The sequence below is a fragment of the Elephas maximus genome, chromosome 6, assembly GCF_024166365.1.
Source record: "Elephas maximus indicus isolate mEleMax1 chromosome 6, mEleMax1 primary haplotype, whole genome shotgun sequence".
Taxonomy (NCBI): domain Eukaryota; kingdom Metazoa; phylum Chordata; class Mammalia; order Proboscidea; family Elephantidae; genus Elephas; species Elephas maximus.
Window position 1 is genome coordinate 19193314 of NC_064824.1, and position 20969 is coordinate 19214282.

The window sequence follows — 20969 nt, forward strand, 5'->3', positions numbered from 1 at the left end:
GAACCAATTTAGAAAATTCATCCTACCATTTTGTCTCTTTAGAACCATTCTCGGTACCAAATGTCTTAGGCTGGGCTCTCTAGAGAAGCAAAACCAGTGAAGCATGTATGTGTGTGTATACACAAACACACACATATATATAGAGAGAGATTTATATCAAGAAAATGGCTCACATGGTTGTAGAATCTGGAGAGTCCCAAGTCCATGGGTCAGGCTGGAGGCTTCTCCTGACTCAAATAGCTTCTTGGGCCGATGAACCCAAGATGGGCAGGTAAGCTGGCAGGCCACTGGCTCACAAGCTGTTAAGACTGATGAATTCCAAGATCGGCAGGTAAGCTGTTATCTCAAGTCCCAAGAACTGGAGGTCAGATAAACAGGAGCCAGATGCAGGATACACAGTGAGCAAAAGCCCATGAAAGTCCGCATATATTGGATGCAGGCCACACCACCAAGGAAACTCCCTCTCAACTGATTGGCTGCTCATAGCAGATTTCATCATGGAGGTGATTACATTATATCAGGTCTCATTATGCAGGTGATTACATCATTACATAGCTGCTGAACTGCATCTTAACAGCCAAACCACTGAGAATCATGGCCCAGACAAGATGACACACAACCTTAACCATCACACTTAACCTCTTTGTGCTTCATTTCCACATCTACATAGTGGGGGAAGTATCTATTTCATTGGTAGTTTATTCAGTCCTTGGTACCTGAATCCACAATCAACACCCACGGAAGCAGCAGTCAAATCAAATGATGTATTGCATTGGGCAAGCCTGCTGCAAAAAACCTCTTTAAAGTGTTAAAAAGCAAAGATATCACTTTGAGGACTGAGGTGCACCTGAACCAAGCCATGTAATTTTCAATTGCCTCATGTGTATGCAAAAGCTGGACAATGAATAAGGAAGACCGAAGAAGAATTGATACCTTTGAATTATGGTGTTGGTGAAAGAATATTGAATATACCACGGACTGCCAGAAAAACAAACAAATCTATCTTGGAAGACGTACAGCCAGAATGCTCCTTAGAATTGAGAATGGAGAGACTTTGTTTCACTTTTGACATGTTATCAGGAGGGACCAGTACCTGGAGAAGGACATCATGCCTAGTAGAGTGTCAGCGAAAAAGAGGAAGACTTTGGACAAGGTGGACTGACACAGTGGTTGCAACAATGGGCTCAAGCATAATGACTGTGAGAATGGCTCAGAACTGGGCAGTGTTTGATTCTGCTGTACATAGGGTTGCTTTGAGTCAAAACCAACTCGACCTCACCACCAACAACAGGGTCGCTATGAGTTGAAGTCAACTAGACGGCAACAAGTTTGTTTTTTTCTGGTTTGGTTTGTGACTACCTGTTCACAGGTGCCAGCTGGTCCTGCCTGAGCCCCATAATCAAATCTGGGCTGCTGTTCTGTTCCCAGCAACAGGCAGCTGTGACTGCTGAGGGTGTCTCTGTGTAGGTCAAGATATCTACCCCAACTTCCCCAGAGCACAGCTTTCCAGGCTCTGCAGTCAGATTCAGAGGGTGGCATGACAGCGCAGAAATGCTCTGTCCTGGAGATCTTAACCCAAATGCTCTCTATGATCCTGGGCCCCAGTGTCCAGGTGTTAGGAGCAGGGCCTGAGCTAGGGTGAAGTGAGTGAGGAGCTTAGAGTGCAACATTTAAGGAAGCACTCACCATCAGGGTCATGTGAGTGCGGGGCGGGCATGCAAGTGCAGGGTGCGCACCCACACGACCCTGAGAGTGAGTACCCCCATAATTCTGTGCTCCAGGGCCTCATTCGCCTCACCTTAGTCCTAGTCCTGCTCAGGAGAAGTCACAGAACACTGCAAAACTGTGTGGATTCACTCTATTTTACTCTTATTTTTATAACTAAGTTCCAGATTTTATTCAGATTTCACATGCTTTTCCATGAATGCCTTTTTTCTGTTCCTGGATCCAAACCTGTGACCCATGTTGCATTTAACAAAAAAAAGTTGTGGTAAAATATACATAACACAAAATTTACCATTTTTGAGTGTACAATTCAGTAGCATTAAGTACATTCACAATGCAATAAACCACCACTAATATTTCCAGATCTTTTACATCATCCCAACCAGAAACTTGTGCCCATTAAACAATAATTCTCCATTACATCCTCCCCCTAGCCTCTTGTAACCTCTATTCTACTTTCTGTCTGTATGAATTTGCCTATTCTAAGTACCTCATATACCTCATTCATTTAACTGCCTCATATAAGTGGAATCATGCAATATTCCACTTATATAAAAAATTTAAAATCATACAATATTCTATTTATATAAAGAATTCTTTTGTGTGTCTTATTTCACTCAGCATAAGTCTTTAAAGTTTATCCATGTTGTAGCATGTATTAAAACTTCATTCCTTTTTATAGCTGCTTAATACTCCACTGTATGTATGTACCACATTTTGTCTATCCATTTACCTGTTAATGGATATCTGGGTTGTTTCTACCTTTAGGCTATTGTGAATAATGCTGCAGTGAACATTGGTGTACAGGGCTCTTTTTGAGTCCTTGCTTTCAAATCTTTTGGGTATATACCTAGGAATTGAACTGTTGGATCATAGGGTAAATGTATTTTTAACTTTTTGAGGAACCCCCAAACTTTTCCACAGCAGATGCACCATTTTACATCCCCACCATCAATGCATGAGGGCTCCAATTTCTCCACATCGTCCCCAACACTTACTATTATATGATAGCCATCCTATAGATGTGAAGTGGTACCTCACTGTGATTTTCATCTGCATTTCCCTAATGTTGAACATCTTTTCATGTGCCATTTGTGTATCTTCTGTGGAGAAATGTCTATTCAAGTCCTTTGCCCATTTTTTAATGGAGTTGTCAAGCTGTAAGAGTTTTTTTTATATATTCTGGACATTAAGCCCTTATCAGGGGTATGATATGCAAATATTTTCTCTGTAAGTTATCTTTTCACTTTCTTGATGATATAATTTGCTGCATAAATGTTTTTAATTTTAACAAAGCCCAATTTATCTATTTTTTCTTTTGTTGCCAAATCCAAGGTCATGAAGATTTACCCCTGTGTTTTCTTCTAAAAGTTTTATGGTTTAGCTATCATATTCAGGTCATTGATCTACTTTGGGTTGATTTTCATACATGGTGTGAGGTATGCATCCAACTTCATTCTTCATATGGAAATCCAGTTGTCCCATCACCATTTGTTGAAGAGGTTATTCTTTCCCCATTGAATGGACATGGCACCCTTGCGGAAAATCAGTTGGTCAGGTTGTTGTTGTTAGGTGCCTTCGAGTCGATTCTGAGTCATAGCGATCCTATGCACAACAGAACAAAACACTGCCTGGTCCTGCACCATCCTCACAATCCTTGTTATGCTTGAGCCCACTGTTGTAGCCACCGTGTCAATCAACACAGTGGATTGAGGGTCTTCCTGTTTTTCACTGACCCTCTACTTTACCAAGCATGATGTCCTTCCTCCAGGAACTGATCCCTCCTAATAACATGTTCAAAGTATGTGAGTTGTAGTCTCGCCACCCTTGCTTCTAAGGAGCATTCTGGTTGTACTTCTTCCAAGACAGATTTGTTCATTCTTTTGGCAGTCCATGGTATATTCAATATTCTTCACCAACACCACAATTCAAAGGCGTCAATTCTTTAGTCTTATTCATTGTCCAGCTTTTGCATGCATATGAGGTGATTGAGAACACCATGGCTTGGGTCAGGCGCACCTTAGTCTTCAGGGTGACATCTTTACGTTTCAACACTTGAAATAGGTCTTTTGCAGCAGATTTGCCCAATGCAACGCGTCTTTTGATTTCTTGATTGCTGCCTCCATGAGTGTTGATTGTGGATCCAAGTAAAATGAAATCTCTCACCACTTCAATCTCTTCTTCGTTTTCCATGATGCTGCTTATTGGCCCAGTTGTGAAGTTTTTTGTTTTATGTTGAGGTATAATCCCTACTGAAGGCTGTGGTCTTTGGTCTTCATCAGTAAGTGCTTCAGGTCCTCTTCACTTTCAGCAAACAAGGTAGTATCATCTGCGTAACACAGGCTGTTAATGAGTCGTCTTCCAACCCTGATGCCTCATTCTTCTTCATACAGTCTAGCTTCTCGGATTATTTGTTCCGCATACAGATTGGATAGGTATGGTGAAAGGACACAACCCTGACGCAGACCTTCCCTAACTTTAAAACCATGCAGTATCCACCTGTTCTGTTCCAACCAATGCCTCTTGATCTATGTACAGGTTCCTTGAGAGCACAATTAAGTGTTCTGGAATTCCCATTCTTTGCAATGTTATCCATAATTTGTTATGATCCACACAGTCAAATGCCTTTGCATAGTCAACCAAACACAGGTAAACACCTTTCTGGTACTCCCTGCTTTCAGCCAAGATCTGACATCAGCAATGGATTTATTTCTGGACCTTTATTATATTCCATTGGTCTATTCATCTATCCTTAGGCCAATGCTATTGTTGTTTTTGTTAGGTGCCACCGAGTTGGTTCCGAGTCATAGCAACCCTATGTACAACAGAACAAAACACTGCCCGGTCCTGTCCATTCTCATAATCTTTGTTATGCTTGAGTCCATTGTTGCAGCCACTATGTCAACCCATCTTGTTAAGAGTCTTTCTCTTTTTCGCTGACCCTCTACTTTACCCAACATGATGTCCTTCTCCAGGGACTGGGCCCTCCTGATAACTTGTCCAAAGTATGTGAAATGCAGTCTCACCATCCTTGCTTCTAGGGAGCATTCTGGTTGTACCTCTTCCAAGACAGATTTGTTCGTTCTTTTAACATCAATACCACACTGTTTTGATTACTAAAGCTCTGTGATAAGTTTTGAAATCAGTGTGAGTCCTCCAACTTTGTTCTTACTCACGATTTGTTTTGGCTATTTGGAGACCCTTGCAATTTCATAGGAATTTGAGCATCAACTTTTCCATTTCTTAAAAAAAAAAAAGACCTTTGGAATTTCGATACAATTGCATAGAATCAGTAGATTGCTTTGTGTAGTATTAACATCTCAATAATATTAAGTCTTCCAATCCAGGAACATGGGATGTTTTTCCATTTATTTAGCTTTTCTTTCATTTCTTTCAGCAAAGTTTTAGTTTCCAGTGTACAAGTCACTCGCCTCCTTGGTTAAATTTATTCCTAAGTATTTTATTCTTCTGGGTGTAAATGGAATTGTTTCTCTTAATTTCCTTTTTGATTTAGTTATTCTTAGTGTATAGAAATACAATGATTTTTGTGTTGACTTTGTACCCTGCAACTTTACTGAGTTATTAGCTCTAACAGCTATTTATTATTATCTTTTGGATTTGTTAAGGTTTTCCATATATAAGATCATGTCATCTGCAAATAGAGATAATTTTACTTCTTTCTTTCCAGCTTGGATGCCCTTTCCTTCCTTCCTTCCTTCTTTTCTGTTTGGGCTACTATTTCCAGTACTGTTGAACAGAAGCTGTGAAAATGGGCATCCTTGCATCCTTGTCTTATTCCTGATCTTACTGGGAAAATTTTCAGTCTTTCACCATTGAGTCTGATGTTAGCTGTGAGTTTTTCATACACTGCCTTTATCATTTGAGGAAGTTTCCTTCTAGTCCTAGTTTACTGAGTGTTTTTATCATGAAAGGGTGTTGGATTTTTTGTCAAATGAATTTTCTGCCTTGAGATGATCATGTGTTTTTTTTTCCTTTCGCTCTATTAATGTGGTGTATTTACACTGCATTCCTGGGATAAATCCCTCTATGCTGCTAAGTTCAATTTGATATTTTATTGTGAATATTGGCATGTAGTTTTCTTTTCTTGTCATGCCTTTTTCTGACTTTGATATTAAATTAATGCTAGCTTCATAAAATGAGTAGGGATGTGCTCCTTCCTCTTATTTTGGAAGAGTTTGAGAAGGATTGGTATTAGTGCCTCTTTAAATATTTGGTAGAATTCATCGATGAAACCATCTGGTCCTGGGCTTTTCTTCATTGGGAAATTTTTTTTTTTTTTAATTACTTTTTCAATATCTTCACTTGTTCTAGGTCTGTTCAGGTTTTCTATTTCTTCTTGAGTTAGCCTGGTAGTTTATTTCTAGAAATTTGTCCATTTCATCTAAGTTGTACAATTTGTTGATGTACAATTGTTCATGGTATTCTTTTTTGTTTCTATAAAATCGGTAGTGATGTCTCCATTTTCATTTTTTATTTGAATCTTTTTTTACTCTAGCTAAAGGTTTATCAATTTTTTTGATCTTTTCAAAAAACCAACTTTTGGTCTTATTAATTTTCTCTATTGCTTTTCTATTCTCCATTTCATTTATTTTCTCTGTGACCTTTATTATTTCCTTCCTTCTGCTACTGCTTTCACTGCATCCCATCAATTTTGGTGTGTTTTCATTTTCATACATCTCAAGATATTTTGTGATTTCCATTTTGATTTGTTCTTTGATCCATTGATTGTTTTGAGTGTGTTGTTTAATTCCCACATATTTGTGACTTTTTTAGTTTTCCTTTGTTATTGATTTCTGGTTTCATTTGATAGTGATTGGAAAGATACTTTGTATGATTTCAATCTTCTTAAATTTATTAAAACTTGTTTTGAGGTCTAACATATAGTCTATTCTAGGAAATGTTCAAAATGCAGTTGAGAAGAATGTGTTTTCTGTTATTGTTGGGTGGAGTATTCTATATATGTCAGTGATGCCAGTGTTGTTCAAGTCCCATGTTTCTTTACTGGTCTTATGTTTAGATGTTTTATCCATTATTGAACATGGGATATTGAAGCCTCCCACTATTAGTGCAGAACTATCTATTTCTCCCTTCAATTCTGTCAAATTTTTGCTTCATGTATTTTGGAGCTCTGTTATTAGGTGCATATATGCTTATAATTGTTACATCTTCTTGCTGTATGGCAACTTTTATAAATATATAATGTCCTTCTTTGTTTCTTGTAACCTTTTGAATTTAAAGCCTATTTTGTCTGATAGTAATATAGCCACCTGTCTTAGTCATCTAGTGCTGCTGTAACAGAAATACCACAAGTGGATGGCTTCAACAAAGAGTTCATTCTCTCACAGACCAGCAGGCCAGAAGTCTGAATTCAGGGCGCCAGCCCCAGGGGAAGGCCCTCTCCCTGTCAGCTCTGGACAAAGGTCCTTGTCCTCAATCTTCCCCTGCTCGAGGAGTTTCCCAGGCACAGGGACTCCAGGTACAAATGACACGCTCCACTCCTAGTGCTGCTTTCCTGGTGGTATGAGGTCTCTAATTCTCTGCTTGCTTCTCCTTCATCTCTTGAGAGAGAAAAGGTGATGCAGGCCACACCCCAGGGAAACTCCCTTTACACTGGATCAGGGAGGTGACCTGAGTAAGGGTGGTATTACAGTCCCTCCCTCATCCTCTCAACATAAAATTACAGTCACAAAATGGAAGACAACCACACAATACTGGGAATCATGGCCAAGCCAAGTTGATACACACATTTTTTTGGGGACACAACTCAATCCATGACACCACCCCAGCTCTCTTTTGGTTACTATTTATATGGACCATCTTTTTCCATCCTCTTTCAACCTTTTTGTGTCTTTGTATGGGGCCCTGGTTGCGCAGTGGTTAAGAGTTCAGCTGCTAAGCAAAGTGTTGGCAGTTCAAGTCCACCAGTCGTTCCTTGGAAACCCTATGGGGCAGTTCTACTCTGTCCTACAGGGTCACTATGAGTCAGATTTGACTTGATGGCAATGAGTTTGGTTTGGTTTTTTGGTATCTAAATTGAGTCTCTTATAGACAGCATGTGGATGGATCTTCCCCCCTCCCCTCCAATCTACCAATCTCTGCCTTTTAATCTACTTACATTAAATTACCGATAAGGATTTACTTCTGCCATTTAGCTATTTGTTTTCTGTATGTCTCATGTTTTTTGTTCTTAACCCCATTACTCTTTTTTGTATTTTCTTGTATTTGGGTGGACTTTTTTTGCTCCTCACCGTTTCTGCGTATTTTTTAGTTATTTTGATATTGGTTACCTTGGAGGTTACAATTAACACCTTAAATTTATAACAAACTAGTCTGAAAAATACCAGCTTAGTTACAATGGTATACATACACTCTGCCCCTATGCATCTCCGTCCCTCCCTCTTTATATGTTATCACCAAAAAACACACACCAAAACCCATTGCTGGCAAGTCGATTCTGACTCATAGCGACCCTAAAGGACAGAACAGAACTACCCCATAGGGTTTCCTAGGCTGTAGTCTTTACGGAAGCAGACTGCCACATCTTTCTCCCATGGAGCAGCTGGTTGGTTCGGACCACTGACCTTTAGGTTAGCAGCCAAGTGCTTAACCACTGTGCCATCAGGGTTCCTTCCTAGGACTAATAATCTATATGAACCAAGGCCTCATCTACTCTGAGACCAGAAGTAGATGGTGCCCAGCTACCACTACCAACCATTCTGATCAGGGCTACAAAATATGAATCCTGATAGAATGGGAGAAAAATGCAGAACAGAACCTAAAATTCTTAAAAAATCCTGACTTACTGGACCATTTGGGACAAGAGGACTCCCTAAAACTACTGCCCTGAAATACTCTTTAAACCTTGAACCAAAACAAGCCCGAGGTCACCTTTTAGCTAAATAACAAACTGGCTCACGAAATAAGGAATATCACCTGTGAGTACTGTGGTCCTTTAAAACGTCACTTATACGAGACCAAATGGTAAGCAATTGTTTTAAAACAAAAATAAGAGTGGGACACGGAAACGACATTAATGGAAATGGGAAAACCAGAATGGAAATAATGAGAATATTCAAACATTGTGAACAATGTAACCAATGTTACTGAACAATTTGTACAGAAATTGTTGAATGGGAAACTAAACTGCTGTGTAAACCAGGCCTTTGAACCAGCTCTGCCCCGTTCAGTCATGGCCAACAAAGGGAAACAGGAACAGACCCAAAGTTTTACAATTTGGCAGATTTGGCACAGTACCTGGAACAGGAAAAATTATGGGTCGAAGCCTACAAATGGGAGACTCAGAAGGCGTAGTGAGCACTTTCTGGAGCCTGATGCATGAGACTGGATTATTGGCAGGACTAAAGGAGAGCAACAGACATTTAAAGTGGTGAGGTTGGCTGCCATCTTTGAGTGGGGTGCTGCCATCTTTGAATGGGGTAGCACTGCTTCTGACTGTTCAAAATCTGAGGGCAAGCGATTTGGTTGCTATGCAACTCATATGCTGCCTTTGTTCTCTAAGGGGGAGATTAAGTTTTCTAGCAGGGCTTTGATTTGTTAAGTTTTCTCATTCTGGTTATCTTTCCAATTTACCATAACTTTAAAAATTTGGGTCTGTTTTGTTGATGCTTCCTTGGTCATGACTGAACTGGGCAGAACCAGTTCAAAGCCCTGGTGTAAACCTTCACCAAAAACATAACAAAATATCATTTAAGAAAATAGATGGGTCCCTCCAGATGCATATTGTACTTGCTTTGCTTTTCCTTGGAAAGGCACTACATAGAGCCCTGGAGGTTGAAACTGATAAGCTTCTCCTGTGGAAAGTCTGGATCCTGGCAGGAAGGGCCTCAGGGATGCAGGAGAAAAACAAATTGCTACAAGCAGTGCTGAGGGAAGCAGACAAAAAGGAAAACAGTGAGAAAGTATCCTGGAAACCCAGTGACCTGGATTCCTGGGCCTTGTCATGTGATGTGGGGCACGTAAGTTCCTTTTTATTCTCTGGATCTGTTTCCTTATCTATACACTAAGAGGTTGAGACTAGGTAATCTTAAAAATCTGTTTCTGTCATAACATGCTGATTTCCTAGCTAGAGTACAAGCACTAGCCCTTATCTTTGCACTGTGGTGGGCTGTTGGGGTGGCAGCTAGAGTGTGGACGGTGGAGTGCTGTAGCGCCCACTGCTGTGGAAGAGAAAGGCTGCCTCTGCCACCCTCTGGTTTTCTTCTCTGGCTGGAGTCCTGGAATCTAAGCACAGTTGGAATGAGCATGTGCCTGGGCAGGGGTGGGGCTAGGGAGAGACAACCCTGAGCAACCACACTGCCACCAAACTCATGGCAAGTTCCCTTTCTTGGGCCCGGGTGTGCCACTGACCTTACGGACCTGCAATGGTAAGAAAAAAAAAAAAAAAAAAAGCTGTTCTCGAAGCTGACCACAAAAGCCCTTTCTCAGAAGCCCTGCTTATATTCTTATGGTGTAGTCTTACCCTGCCTAGCAGAGGTATGAAAAAGCCCAGGCAGCACTGTTCCTCCCTGGGTGGCCCAATGTAAACCTAGAGAAAGCAGGAGAGGGGGCCGCGAAGGAAAGAAGAGGGCTGTGCTGACCGACTCTCCACCAGACACTGTACTGTACGCTGCGTGTATCATGCCCATCTTTCTGACAAGGGAAGTGAGGCACAGATTTGTTAAATAATTCATTCAAGGCCTCCTGGGTAACAAGAAGTAGAGCCTGGTTTTGACTCCCAAAGCCAGTGCTTTCTATTGTGCCATGCAGCCTCCTTCCAATGACCACTGTCCCCTCTGGGATATGCTGGGTATGACCAATGTGGTTTTTAAATTTTGAGAATGCCTCTACTCCCAAATCTACACCACACATCCTGAAATGAACACTGGGAACCGTGATGCTGCCTCTACTCACGGCCACCACTTCCAGCTCCCGCCTCTCTCAGGCTCCTGCTAACCGTGAGTCTGGTCTAGCCAGGCTGCCGAGGAGAGGAAAAGGCATCGCACATCGAAGAAACTGAAACAGCTCCTAAGAACATGAGGTTTCTTTCACAAAAGCTTTATTTGAGTGGGGTCCAATCTACAGTTCTCATTTCAGTGTACAAACTCACAGTCCAGTGCAGTGCTTTTAATACAAGTTGTAGAAAACTGTGAACACGTGAACAGTGCACTTGATATAAAAATAAATTACACTATAAAAGCTATTGCAAAGCATTACATATATAAAAAGTAAACACAAAACAGTGAGGTCCTCCTAACCACCTAACATACCCAGACATGGAGAAAGAAGGAGCAGGGGACCCGCGCTATTAGCAGGCCAGCTCTCTGATAGAGATCCTGAGGAGTGACTGCGTTACTGTTCCCTGTGACAGAGCAGGGACTTCCGGACCCCACCTTTCAGAACTGGGAAACAGGCACAGCTCTGTTAACATGTTAACACAGCAGAGTTCAGCTCAGGGCAAACTTCTATAAGCCAAACACATTTTCTCATCCAGGGGGCTAATGGGAAAAATTTCCAACTTTCTTCTAATCATTCAAGAACTACAGTGCTTACATTTTTGAGAGGGAAATGAAAAAAAAAAAGACAAATAATACAGAAATGCACATTCTTCAGTGTGCAAGAATTCTAGATTTCTAAGCGACTAAAAGGCTGAGTACAAGTGAATAAAAATTAGTGAGCTCTCACCTCAAAGGCTCTAAGAGCCAGGAGCACATGACTACACCCTGTCCAGACTGCAAGCGAGAATGAGGACTCCAAGGTCTAGAAATGCTGGGTGCCTCCAAGTGACAGGTGACTGGCTGCAGCACCACTCTGAATACCTGACTCCCAGGGAGCCATCTCTACTACTTTACAACGCTGGAAATCTCAGGTCAGCGGCTGTTTTTGTGAAGAGAATTTTATGGGAACGCAGCCATGCTCAGTGTTTACCACCATCTGTGCTGCAACATCAGAGGGGAGGATATTTACCATCCTTGTCTTTACAGCAAGTCTGCCGACCCCTGCTGTGAAGGAGGAGACAGACAAGACCCTTACTGACAGAAAAACCCGGAGGAGTTTTCTCTATAAGTCGCTGCCAGCTATTTCTCTCTGACAACATTTCTTAAGTGACACCCGAGCTTTCACTTTGGGGTTTATCTAAGAGAAGACAGAGGCACAGGTTCCTGTCAGAACTGAGAAGCAGAAGAGAATAAGCAGTCTAGATTCCAGGAACAAGCCAGGGGCTTTCATCCTTAAATGTCCACAGAACTTCTGGGACTGTGCAAAGGTAAGTCAAGGTAAAGACAAAAAATTAGACTAAAAAAAAGACAGTTGTTTTTAAAAGGACTTTTCTTTGAAACAAGATAAAAATTTTAGGAAAGCAGCTAAGGAAATGTCTGAATTTCTCAAGATCCAAGGAAATAAGCTCAATCTCCAGGAAGGCAGGAATGAAATAACATGAGCCCTTCCTTTATAGACAAAGGGGATACCACTGACAAAAAGTCACTAAGAAATAGGATCACATTTATTATTTTGCAAGTTCTGAGGAAGAGCAAAGACCCATAACTGAACGCCACATGCCTTATTTTAAACTACCCATGCCAATTCTCCCTTCCCTCCCGGGGCTATAAAAGGGACTGACTTGAGGTTTATCCCCTTTCTGCTCCCCAAGGCAGCCTGGCCACCCCGAGGAGGGCAGCAGACCCTCCTGCAGAGCACTGCTGTGACAGCAGTGCCCACGGCCAACCACCAGGAAGCTGTCGGCAACAACAGGCCCTGGAATCCTCCCAGACCACGGAGGCAACTGCAGGACAGCATACCCTCCGCTTTCTAAGCACCTTCTTAAGCTCTGCTAATAGTCCTACATTTTATCATCTTTGTTTCTCATGAGTTACCAGAGTAAAATCTAGTACCTGAAAGTCCGGAAAGAAAGCAAGCGCAGAGTGGTTGAGCCCTGTGGCTACAGCAGCCTTCTGTTCATTTTTTGCCAACCTGAGTCTGTTATCACAGCTGTAAACCACCTCCAGGCAGCCTTCCAAGGGAGGAGTGCTACCAGCCTTCTATGCTGACTTAATTAAGTGCTGTCAATATTTCTTTTTAGCTATATTGTACTACTGCATGGGAACCTTATCTAAACCAAAAAACCAAACCCAGTGTCGTTGAGTGGATTCCGACTCACAGCGACCCTACAGAACAGAGTAGAACTGCCCCATAGAGTTTCCAAGGGGCGCCTGGCGGACTCGAACTGCCGGCCCTTTCGTTAGCTGCCGTAGCACTTCACCACTACGCCATCAGGGTTTCCAGAACCTCATCTAGATACAAAAAAACTTTCGCTCCATCTAACACTCATTTTGATCAGTCAGTAGCAGGGTTTCAAACCTGGTGCGAACCCGTGCCGTGAATCTGCAATTCTAACATGCTTCCAGCTTAGAATTTGCCAGGAAGTTAAACATAAGAATCAACTCAGTATTTTGCTAAAAATATAGATTCTGATTCACTACATCTGGGGTGGAAATGCAAATTCTCAAAAAGGGTTGAAAGCCCTGGTCAGTAGGGCTATTTCGCCTCATCAGAGGATCGGAGCTTTACTTAGTTTACTAGGTGATTCAGGTGTGAGATGGATTTTTAGCTTTTGTAATTGAGTCCTGTGCCTGGAAGGTCACCAGCCTGTAGCACCACATCAGCTGCCTCTTCCTCCACTTCAGCCTACCTTCTTCCCACTATCACCTGGAATCTCTCTCTGGGATGGCACCCTGTACCGACTCACACATGCAGAGAAAGACATTACCCCTTCCCTATCCGACACATCTGTAGGGTCGCTATGAGTCAGAATTGACTCGACGGCACTGAGTTTGGTTTTCTTTATCTGACACATTCCCAGACATCCTTAGTAGCCCCCACTTCACAGGTGAGCAGAACAAGAAGAACCCTTACAGCGTCTCGGGGGTGGCACCAGCAACAGACATGACAGGAAATTTTACCGGACACGTATCTCATCTGCCAGGACTTACGCATCATTAAAGTATTAATTTCCATGTTTACCACTTCGCGTCAGGGCACGAAAACATTTTCTTTTAGCATGAGATTCAAATGAATTTTAAGCAAGTTCCTATCAATATTCTGACTGGCAAGAATGCAAGTACCTGGAGACACAAAGATTATGGAACACATTTGGCTACTTCACTCCTAAATTTTGGAAAGTTTAAAGTAAGGGTGATGTTACCTCCTAAACTGGATGGGAAATTTAGGCATTTTAAACCTTGGGAGTCCAACTTTAACCTTCCAGTCCATCTTGGGTGGTCAGTACGCTGGTCCTGTACAACATGTCCTGGGCCAGACCCCTGGTCCCACGTGTCACTTACAGCTGTGAGAAAATGTGTTTAACAACTTAGCACCGGGAAGATGTTCACCACTAAAATTCAAAAGCTGGGCATAATATGGGGAAGGTGAGGCAGCCAGCATGAAGTGCCAACTTCCTTTCCTCCAACAAAATTGTCTGATGCAAAAGCGGCTCCCTGTCTCTCCAGCTCCCTGGGAAACAGTGCAGGATTAAAATTCCTGAGCTCTGCAGCCAGACACTAGTGCTTATTTGCCTGAGCACAGGATTATGCTACAGGGAGCCCAGGAGAGTCCAAACCACGGAGTTCTAAAGATCATAAAACCTGGTGCTCTTTCACACTGAGCAGTACAAATAAATGCTCAATTATATACACATGATAGGGGAGAAAACCCCAAAACAAATTTCTGAAGGTATTGCTCAACATCAGTCCCCAATAACGAGAGATTAACAATGACTTCATCAACAAGGCTTCCAGATATGCTCATTCCTTGAAGCAACTGAGGTTTACCTTGTCGTTTGTTGTTAGGTGCCATCGAGTCGGTTTCGGCTCACAGCAACCCTATGCACGACAGAACAAGTGCACCATCCTCACCACTGTTGCTATGCTTGAGCCCATTGTTGCAGCCTCACTCATTCTAAAGCTTTAAAGAGAAACAGTGTTGTTTCTAGGTGTTGGTATGATGGGTGGTTATTTTATACTTTTCTGTATTTTCTATAACAAGCATGTATTACTTTTGCATCCAGAAACATTTTTTGGGGAAGAAAAGGTAAAGCTCAAAGTCACTACTAACAGTAAAATGGCTCAGAACTCAGATTTTCTCTAGCCAGGCAAGTTTGTGAACCTATACAATGTTTTGTACAGACAAAAAGAGATGAGGAAATTCTAGAGAATTCTTTTTTAAATGAAAAGTTCCTAATTTAATGTGAGTTCTTTCAGTATGCTGCATAGATATTCAAGAAATGAAATCCCCCATACTCTGCCCCCACTCCCTATTTCTGTCCTGATGTCTGTTTTGTTTTCAGAGTTTGCAAGCTCTAAATTTATTCAATTTATATTGAAAGGAACTGGAGCCTGTGTCCAGCTAGAAAGCAGTGCGCCGCTCCCTCCTTGACTGAGTCTAAACTGGCCTGCAAGCCTCCACCTGTGTGGGAAGGAGTGCGGAAACATGAAGTAAATACTGCAGGCCTCTCACCCCACAGTGTCTTAAATTGCAACCCACCCTTCACCCAATTTCTAGGCTGAGAAGTTACGGAATGTGTGTAGTGCACACGGCTGCTTCCTGCGGGGGGGCAGGGATGAAAAAAATGACCAGCCAACTGATCCTCCTGTAGTTCTTCTCAAAGTGACAGTTACCTTGATGCAGAGTTGGAGTACTAAGATAGCTAGTCCAGTAAGAAAGGAGCCCTGGCAGTGCAACGGTTAAGAGCTCCGCTGCCAACCAAAAGGTCGGAGATTCAAACCCAGCAACGGCTCTGTGAGAGAAGAGACCTGGCAGTCTTCTTCCAGAAAGATTACAGCCTGGGAAACTCTAGGGGGTAGTTCTACTCTGTCCTGCAGGGTCGCTCTGAGCCAGAACTGACTTGACGGCACACAACAGTCCACTAAGAGGTTGAACGTATGGAAGACATTCGAAAACCCTCTGAGTTCTAAACTTCTCTTTAGTATTGTTATAATTACAAAAGAGCTGGCCTTTAACAATCTATCTACATAGTGTCCTCAGGAACTTCCGAAATTCCTGATTTCCAGGTAACAGATGGAAAAGTGCAATCTCCCTAACAGGCATTCAGATCAAAGACACTCACTCTGATGACAGGGAGGAAAGTAACATTCAAAAGGCTGATGACTACCGAAGGCGGCCTTGTTACGGAGTTCTTATGAACTGTTACAACCACTGGGCGGAACCAAGAGTTCGAAGAAAACTACAAGGAAAGTAATTTCTTTGTTTAAGAAATTTAACAACTTTCAGAAAATCACATAAAAATACCAGACTCCCTCATTTGGCTAGAAATGCAGTGTGATTAAACTCTTCCAGTTGGACGGAATATGTAGCTGTTTTTCCATAGAGCTGAAGTCAAATCTCGGTAGAGCTTTTTTACCTACAAGGACAAGCTCTTGAATCCCACATCTTCCAGCTGAAATTAATTCCAGGACGACCTGCTGGAGAGTGCTGGGCATTCCAGTTCCAGGTGGGAAGGTGCAAGCCCTTAGAGCTCAGTTGTCAGTAAACACTTCTGCTTCAAGATGGCTTCTGTGGCCAAAGTTGGAGCAGAGCTGAACAGAAGAGAGAATGAGTTATTCAGTGAGGCTGTTCTGAGTGGGGGCAACAAGCATTCCTCTACCAGTGCCAGTGGGGCATGCTGAGAGGAAAGTCAATCACAGACCTAAATGAATACACAGGAACGCCTGATCTAACAACGCGGTACTCCACAGAAGGTAACTGTCTAGATAAACAAGGCTCACCTCGTTTTGAAATAAAATCTACAGATACCATAATTTCCCCTACTTCCTTGAATAAAATACATCAAATATATATTTAATCATTTTTTAATGAGTTAAGGATATTATTGTAAATATCAAGAATAGTACAGTGATCAGCAGGATGGCAATATCCTCAGGTAACACCAAGGGAAGATGGTCTCCTTCTATAGCCCCAGGTGGCTGTGTCTGAGTTCGTAAACCAGTTAATCTACTTTGTCAAAGGTAGTGAAAAATAAAAGTATATGGCATTGTGTAAGGGACCAAGGATGTAATGACATCTATTCTGGTTTCTTCAAAACTTAAAATATCAAAGTAACATATGTACTTAGTTTAAAATGTCAAGAAGTACTAACAAGACTTACAAACAGTAGCCTCCTGCACCAGAAAGACCTAGCGATCTGCTTCCGTAAAGATTACAGCCGAGTTCCACTTGTTCTACAAGTTCTACTCTGTAACACATGGGGCCACCGTGAGTTGGAATCGACTTGATAGCAGTGGGTTTGCATTTGGTTTTGGTTCTCAAAGTGTGGTGCCTGGGACATGTTAGAAATGCAAATTCACAGGCACCAGCCTAGACCTTAACGCATCGGAGGCTCTGAGGGCAGAGCCCAGCAGCCCTTGTTTTACCGAGGCGTCATCAGGTGATGCCGATGCACAACTAGCCCAGGCTCTAACTGTCCTCCGTGATACGTTTTAACGTGCATCCACTGAGGTGCACAAATGGCGAGTTTACAGCTCGATGACTTTTTGCAAATCAAACACAGCACACTGGTCAAGAAACAACATCACCAGCACCTAAAGCCATTCTGGGCCTCTTTCCACTCACTGCCCTGCTCACGGGGAACTCTAAGAGCTGTGTGTCTTTTTGAACTTTATTTCGCTTACCATTATTACGACAGGCAGACTCTAGGACGGCCCCCAAAGATCCCCATCTCCTGGTATTCCCATTCTCATGTAATCTCCTCCCTTTGAGTTTGGGCAGGATGTGACCGCTTAACCGACAGCGCTAAGTCAATGTCACTTCTGGGGTCAAATTATATAAAACTGTGGCTTCCATCCTGCTAGTCCTGAATTCGAACTTCTTGCTTCCTAAACTGTGAGAAAATGCATTTCTGTCTGTTAAGGCCACCCGCTTGTGGTATTTCTGTTATAGCAGCACTAGATAACTAAGATAGCCACTGAGTTTGTGGTGATTTGTTATACAACAATATAAAATAATACAATTATGTTTATATACTCTGTCTATGCTGCCGCTATAGTTCATTAATCCTCACTGCTACAGAGTATTCCCGCACTTACCTAGCTGACTGATGCTGGGCACTTGGAAAGTTTTCAGCTTGGGCTATTAGGTATACAGCTGCTATAAACATTCTTGTACATGCTTTTATATTCTGGGGCGGGGGGCGGGGGGTCCTGCAGGCAGGAGCTTAAATTGCTTGGCTGCTAACCCAAAGGTCCAAGGTTCCGACCTACTAACACTCCATGGGAGATGTGGCAGTCTGCTTCCGTGAAGATTTATAGCCATGGAAACCCTATGGGGCAGTTCTATTCTGTCTCATAGGGCCGCTAAGGGTTGGAATCGACTCAACAGCAGTGGGTTTTTTGGTGGCAGTGGGTTTTTTGGTGAGCGGGGGCAATGGCCTGTGCATCTGGGATGGGGAGATGGGTAAAGCAGAGCTGGATCGGGATTGTACAGACGGCAAGTGCCTCTGGGAGGGGAGGGGAGTGAAACACAGCCTGCAGGGACAGGAGGGAAGGGGGGTTTGCACAGGGGCGGTTCTGGGGTTGGGGGGTGGAGAGCTTCTAATTATTACTCTCCGGGTTGGCTTTTCAACAACCACCTCTCAAGTAAATTCTTGTACATGTCTTTTAATGAACATATATTTGCATTTCTATTAGGTATGCACATAAGGATAGAATCACTATGTCACTGGGTGTGTTCGACTTTAGGAGATACTGACAAATCTATTTTCAACATGCAAATTTAAACCCCACCAGCAGTGTATGGGAGTTCTTACTGCCCTATATTTTCACCAATACTTGGTACTCTCTGTCTTTTTCATTTCAGTCATTCTGGTTGTATCACATGGTGCTTTGAATTTGCATTTCCAGTAACTGGTCAAATTGTGTGCCTTTTCACATATACTTCCTGGACATTTGGATATCCTCTAGTGAACTGCCTACTCAATCTCTTGTGCATTTTCTACAGATTATTTTTTTACTCACCTGTAGAAACTCTTTATATATTCCAGGTATGGGTCCTTTATCATACAACACACACACAGAGAGCGAGTGTACAAAAATTTTCTCTTACTCTGTGTTGGTCCTTTTCACACTCTTGCAATTATATCTTGATGATCAGAAGTTCTTGATATAATCCAAAGTTATGAATCCTTCCGGTATGGCTAGAGCTCCTTGTAACATGTTTAAAAACTCTTCGCCTAATCCAAGGCCACAGAGTTGTTCATCATGTTTAAAAGTTTTCTTTTAAAACTTCATGATTTCATGTTTTACATTTAGATCTGCAATCTATCCAGAACAGATATTTGGGTATGATATAGGGTAGGGTATGATATAGGGTAGGGTATGATAAGATTAATTTCCTTCCCACATGGTTATCTACCTTGTCCAGGTGACTTACTGAAAAGTGCACCTCCCCACAGCACTGTGCCATCACCTCTTCCATAAATCAGGCACCAGTATACATGTGGGTTGCCTTCTGACTATTCTGTTCCACCCATTTCTCATTTTTTTTTCCTCTCTAATTCCTTTCTTACTACTTTGTCGGGGTTTGGGAAGGAGTAAAGGTAAGCTCTTCTTTCCTCTATAATTTTTATTTGGAAGTCCTTAACTCACACTTTATTGTGTAAACTCAATCACAAAGCACTACCACCAGGCCCTCTGAACGCAATCTCAGTTTTTACAGGGGTGATTATTAGGCATAAAATGCTTAGAAAAGTAACCTATTAAATTTGAGTAAAGTATCAGGATACAAGATAAACCACAAAAGTCAGCTGGATTCCTCTACACCAACAAAGAGAACTTTGAGAAGAAAATCACCAAATCAATACCATTTACAATAGCCCCTAAGAACATAAAGTACTTAGGAATAAACCTAACCAGAGACATAAAAGACCTGTACAAAGAAAACTACAAGACACTACTGCGAGAAACCAAGAGATACCTACATAAGTGAAAAGACCTACCACGCTTATGGATAGGGAGACTCAACACTGTGAAAATGTCAATTCTACCCAAAGCGATATACAGATATAATGCAATCCCGATCCAAATTTCAACGATATTTTTTAATGAGATGGAGAAACAAATGACCAACTTCATATGGAACGGGGAGAGGTCCTGGATAAGTAAAGTATTACTGAAAAACAACAAAGTGGGAGGACTCACGTAAGCTGATTTTAGAACTTACTATATTGCCACAGTAGTCAAAACAGCCTAGTACTGGTACAACAACAGATACATAGACCAATGGAACAGAATTGTGAACCCAGACATAAAATCATCCACCTATAAGCACGCTGATATTGACAAAGGCCCAAAGTCTGTTAATTAGGGAAAAGACAGTTTTTTAACAAATAAATGGTGCTGGCCAGGGGCCCTAATACCTGGCATAAATAGAATACAAACCATAACTAACATTTCACCAACATCAGAAGGGAAACTAGGTAAGTGGGAGCTCCTAAAAATGAAACAATTATGCTCGTCAAAAGACTTCACTGTAAGAGTAAAAAGAAAACCTACAAACTGGGGAAAATTTTTTTGCCTCTGACATATCCAGTAAGGGTCTAATCTCTAAAATCTACAAGATACTGCAACACCTCAACAACAAAGAGGAAACCCAATTAAAAAATGGGCAAAGGTCTGAGGACTGGTCGCTCCACCCACACCACCTAGCCACCTGCAACAGGGGTCGAAGAATAGGTGGTGCCTCTCAGTCCTTACAACCACCACCACTGGGTGCCCAAAATCCGGCTACAGAACCTACCCACCTACGAGCTCTCAGGAACAGGGACATGCTTTCTTTCCAGACACCCAGGGGCAGCTGTCAGCCTCCTGTCTTGCTCAGGGCGTGACCCCCTACAGCAGCCACATACCTGTGCCTATTCCAATCACCCACGTCCATCTAAGACTGCAGGTAATAGCCTGCACCACACACTTGGTGACTATCTAGATACCTGAGCTGAATACATACAAGAAAAGTAAATGGACTCCTGGGCTCACATACCTAGTAACAAATCTAACCGCCTGGTGACAGGACATTAGAGAGTAAATGGTGCCAAAATCAGACTAGCTCACAACCAGCCCACTTGGGCATATCAAAACAAGAAGCTAGGACACAGTAAGCAAACATAAAATAAATAAATATGATAACTAACTGATGGCTTGGGGACAACTGTCAATATCAAATCA

The 20969-nt window shown here is 42.2% G+C and overlaps 1 protein-coding gene across 3 annotated transcripts in view; it reads right to left on the bottom strand.

Moving 5' to 3' along the window:
* Positions 1 to 10770: 10770 nt before the first annotated feature.
* The window catches only part of EPB41L5 (erythrocyte membrane protein band 4.1 like 5), a 221259-nt gene continuing 211060 nt past the window's right edge, over positions 10771 to 20969 (bottom strand). The window contains exons 25-26 of one of the 3 annotated variants that reach the window (XR_007518074.1): positions 16161 to 16331; positions 10773 to 14700 (exon numbers count right to left, since the gene is read on the bottom strand). Coding sequence is in view for 1 of the 3 variants with exons in the window: in XM_049889155.1 (XP_049745112.1) it covers positions 16265 to 16331 (67 nt within the window). In the remaining 2 variants the exon portion in view is untranslated. Of the gene's footprint in view, positions 16332 to 20969 lie in introns of all 3 variants that reach the window. The other 2 variants (XR_007518075.1, XM_049889155.1) reach the window with 2 other exon arrangements.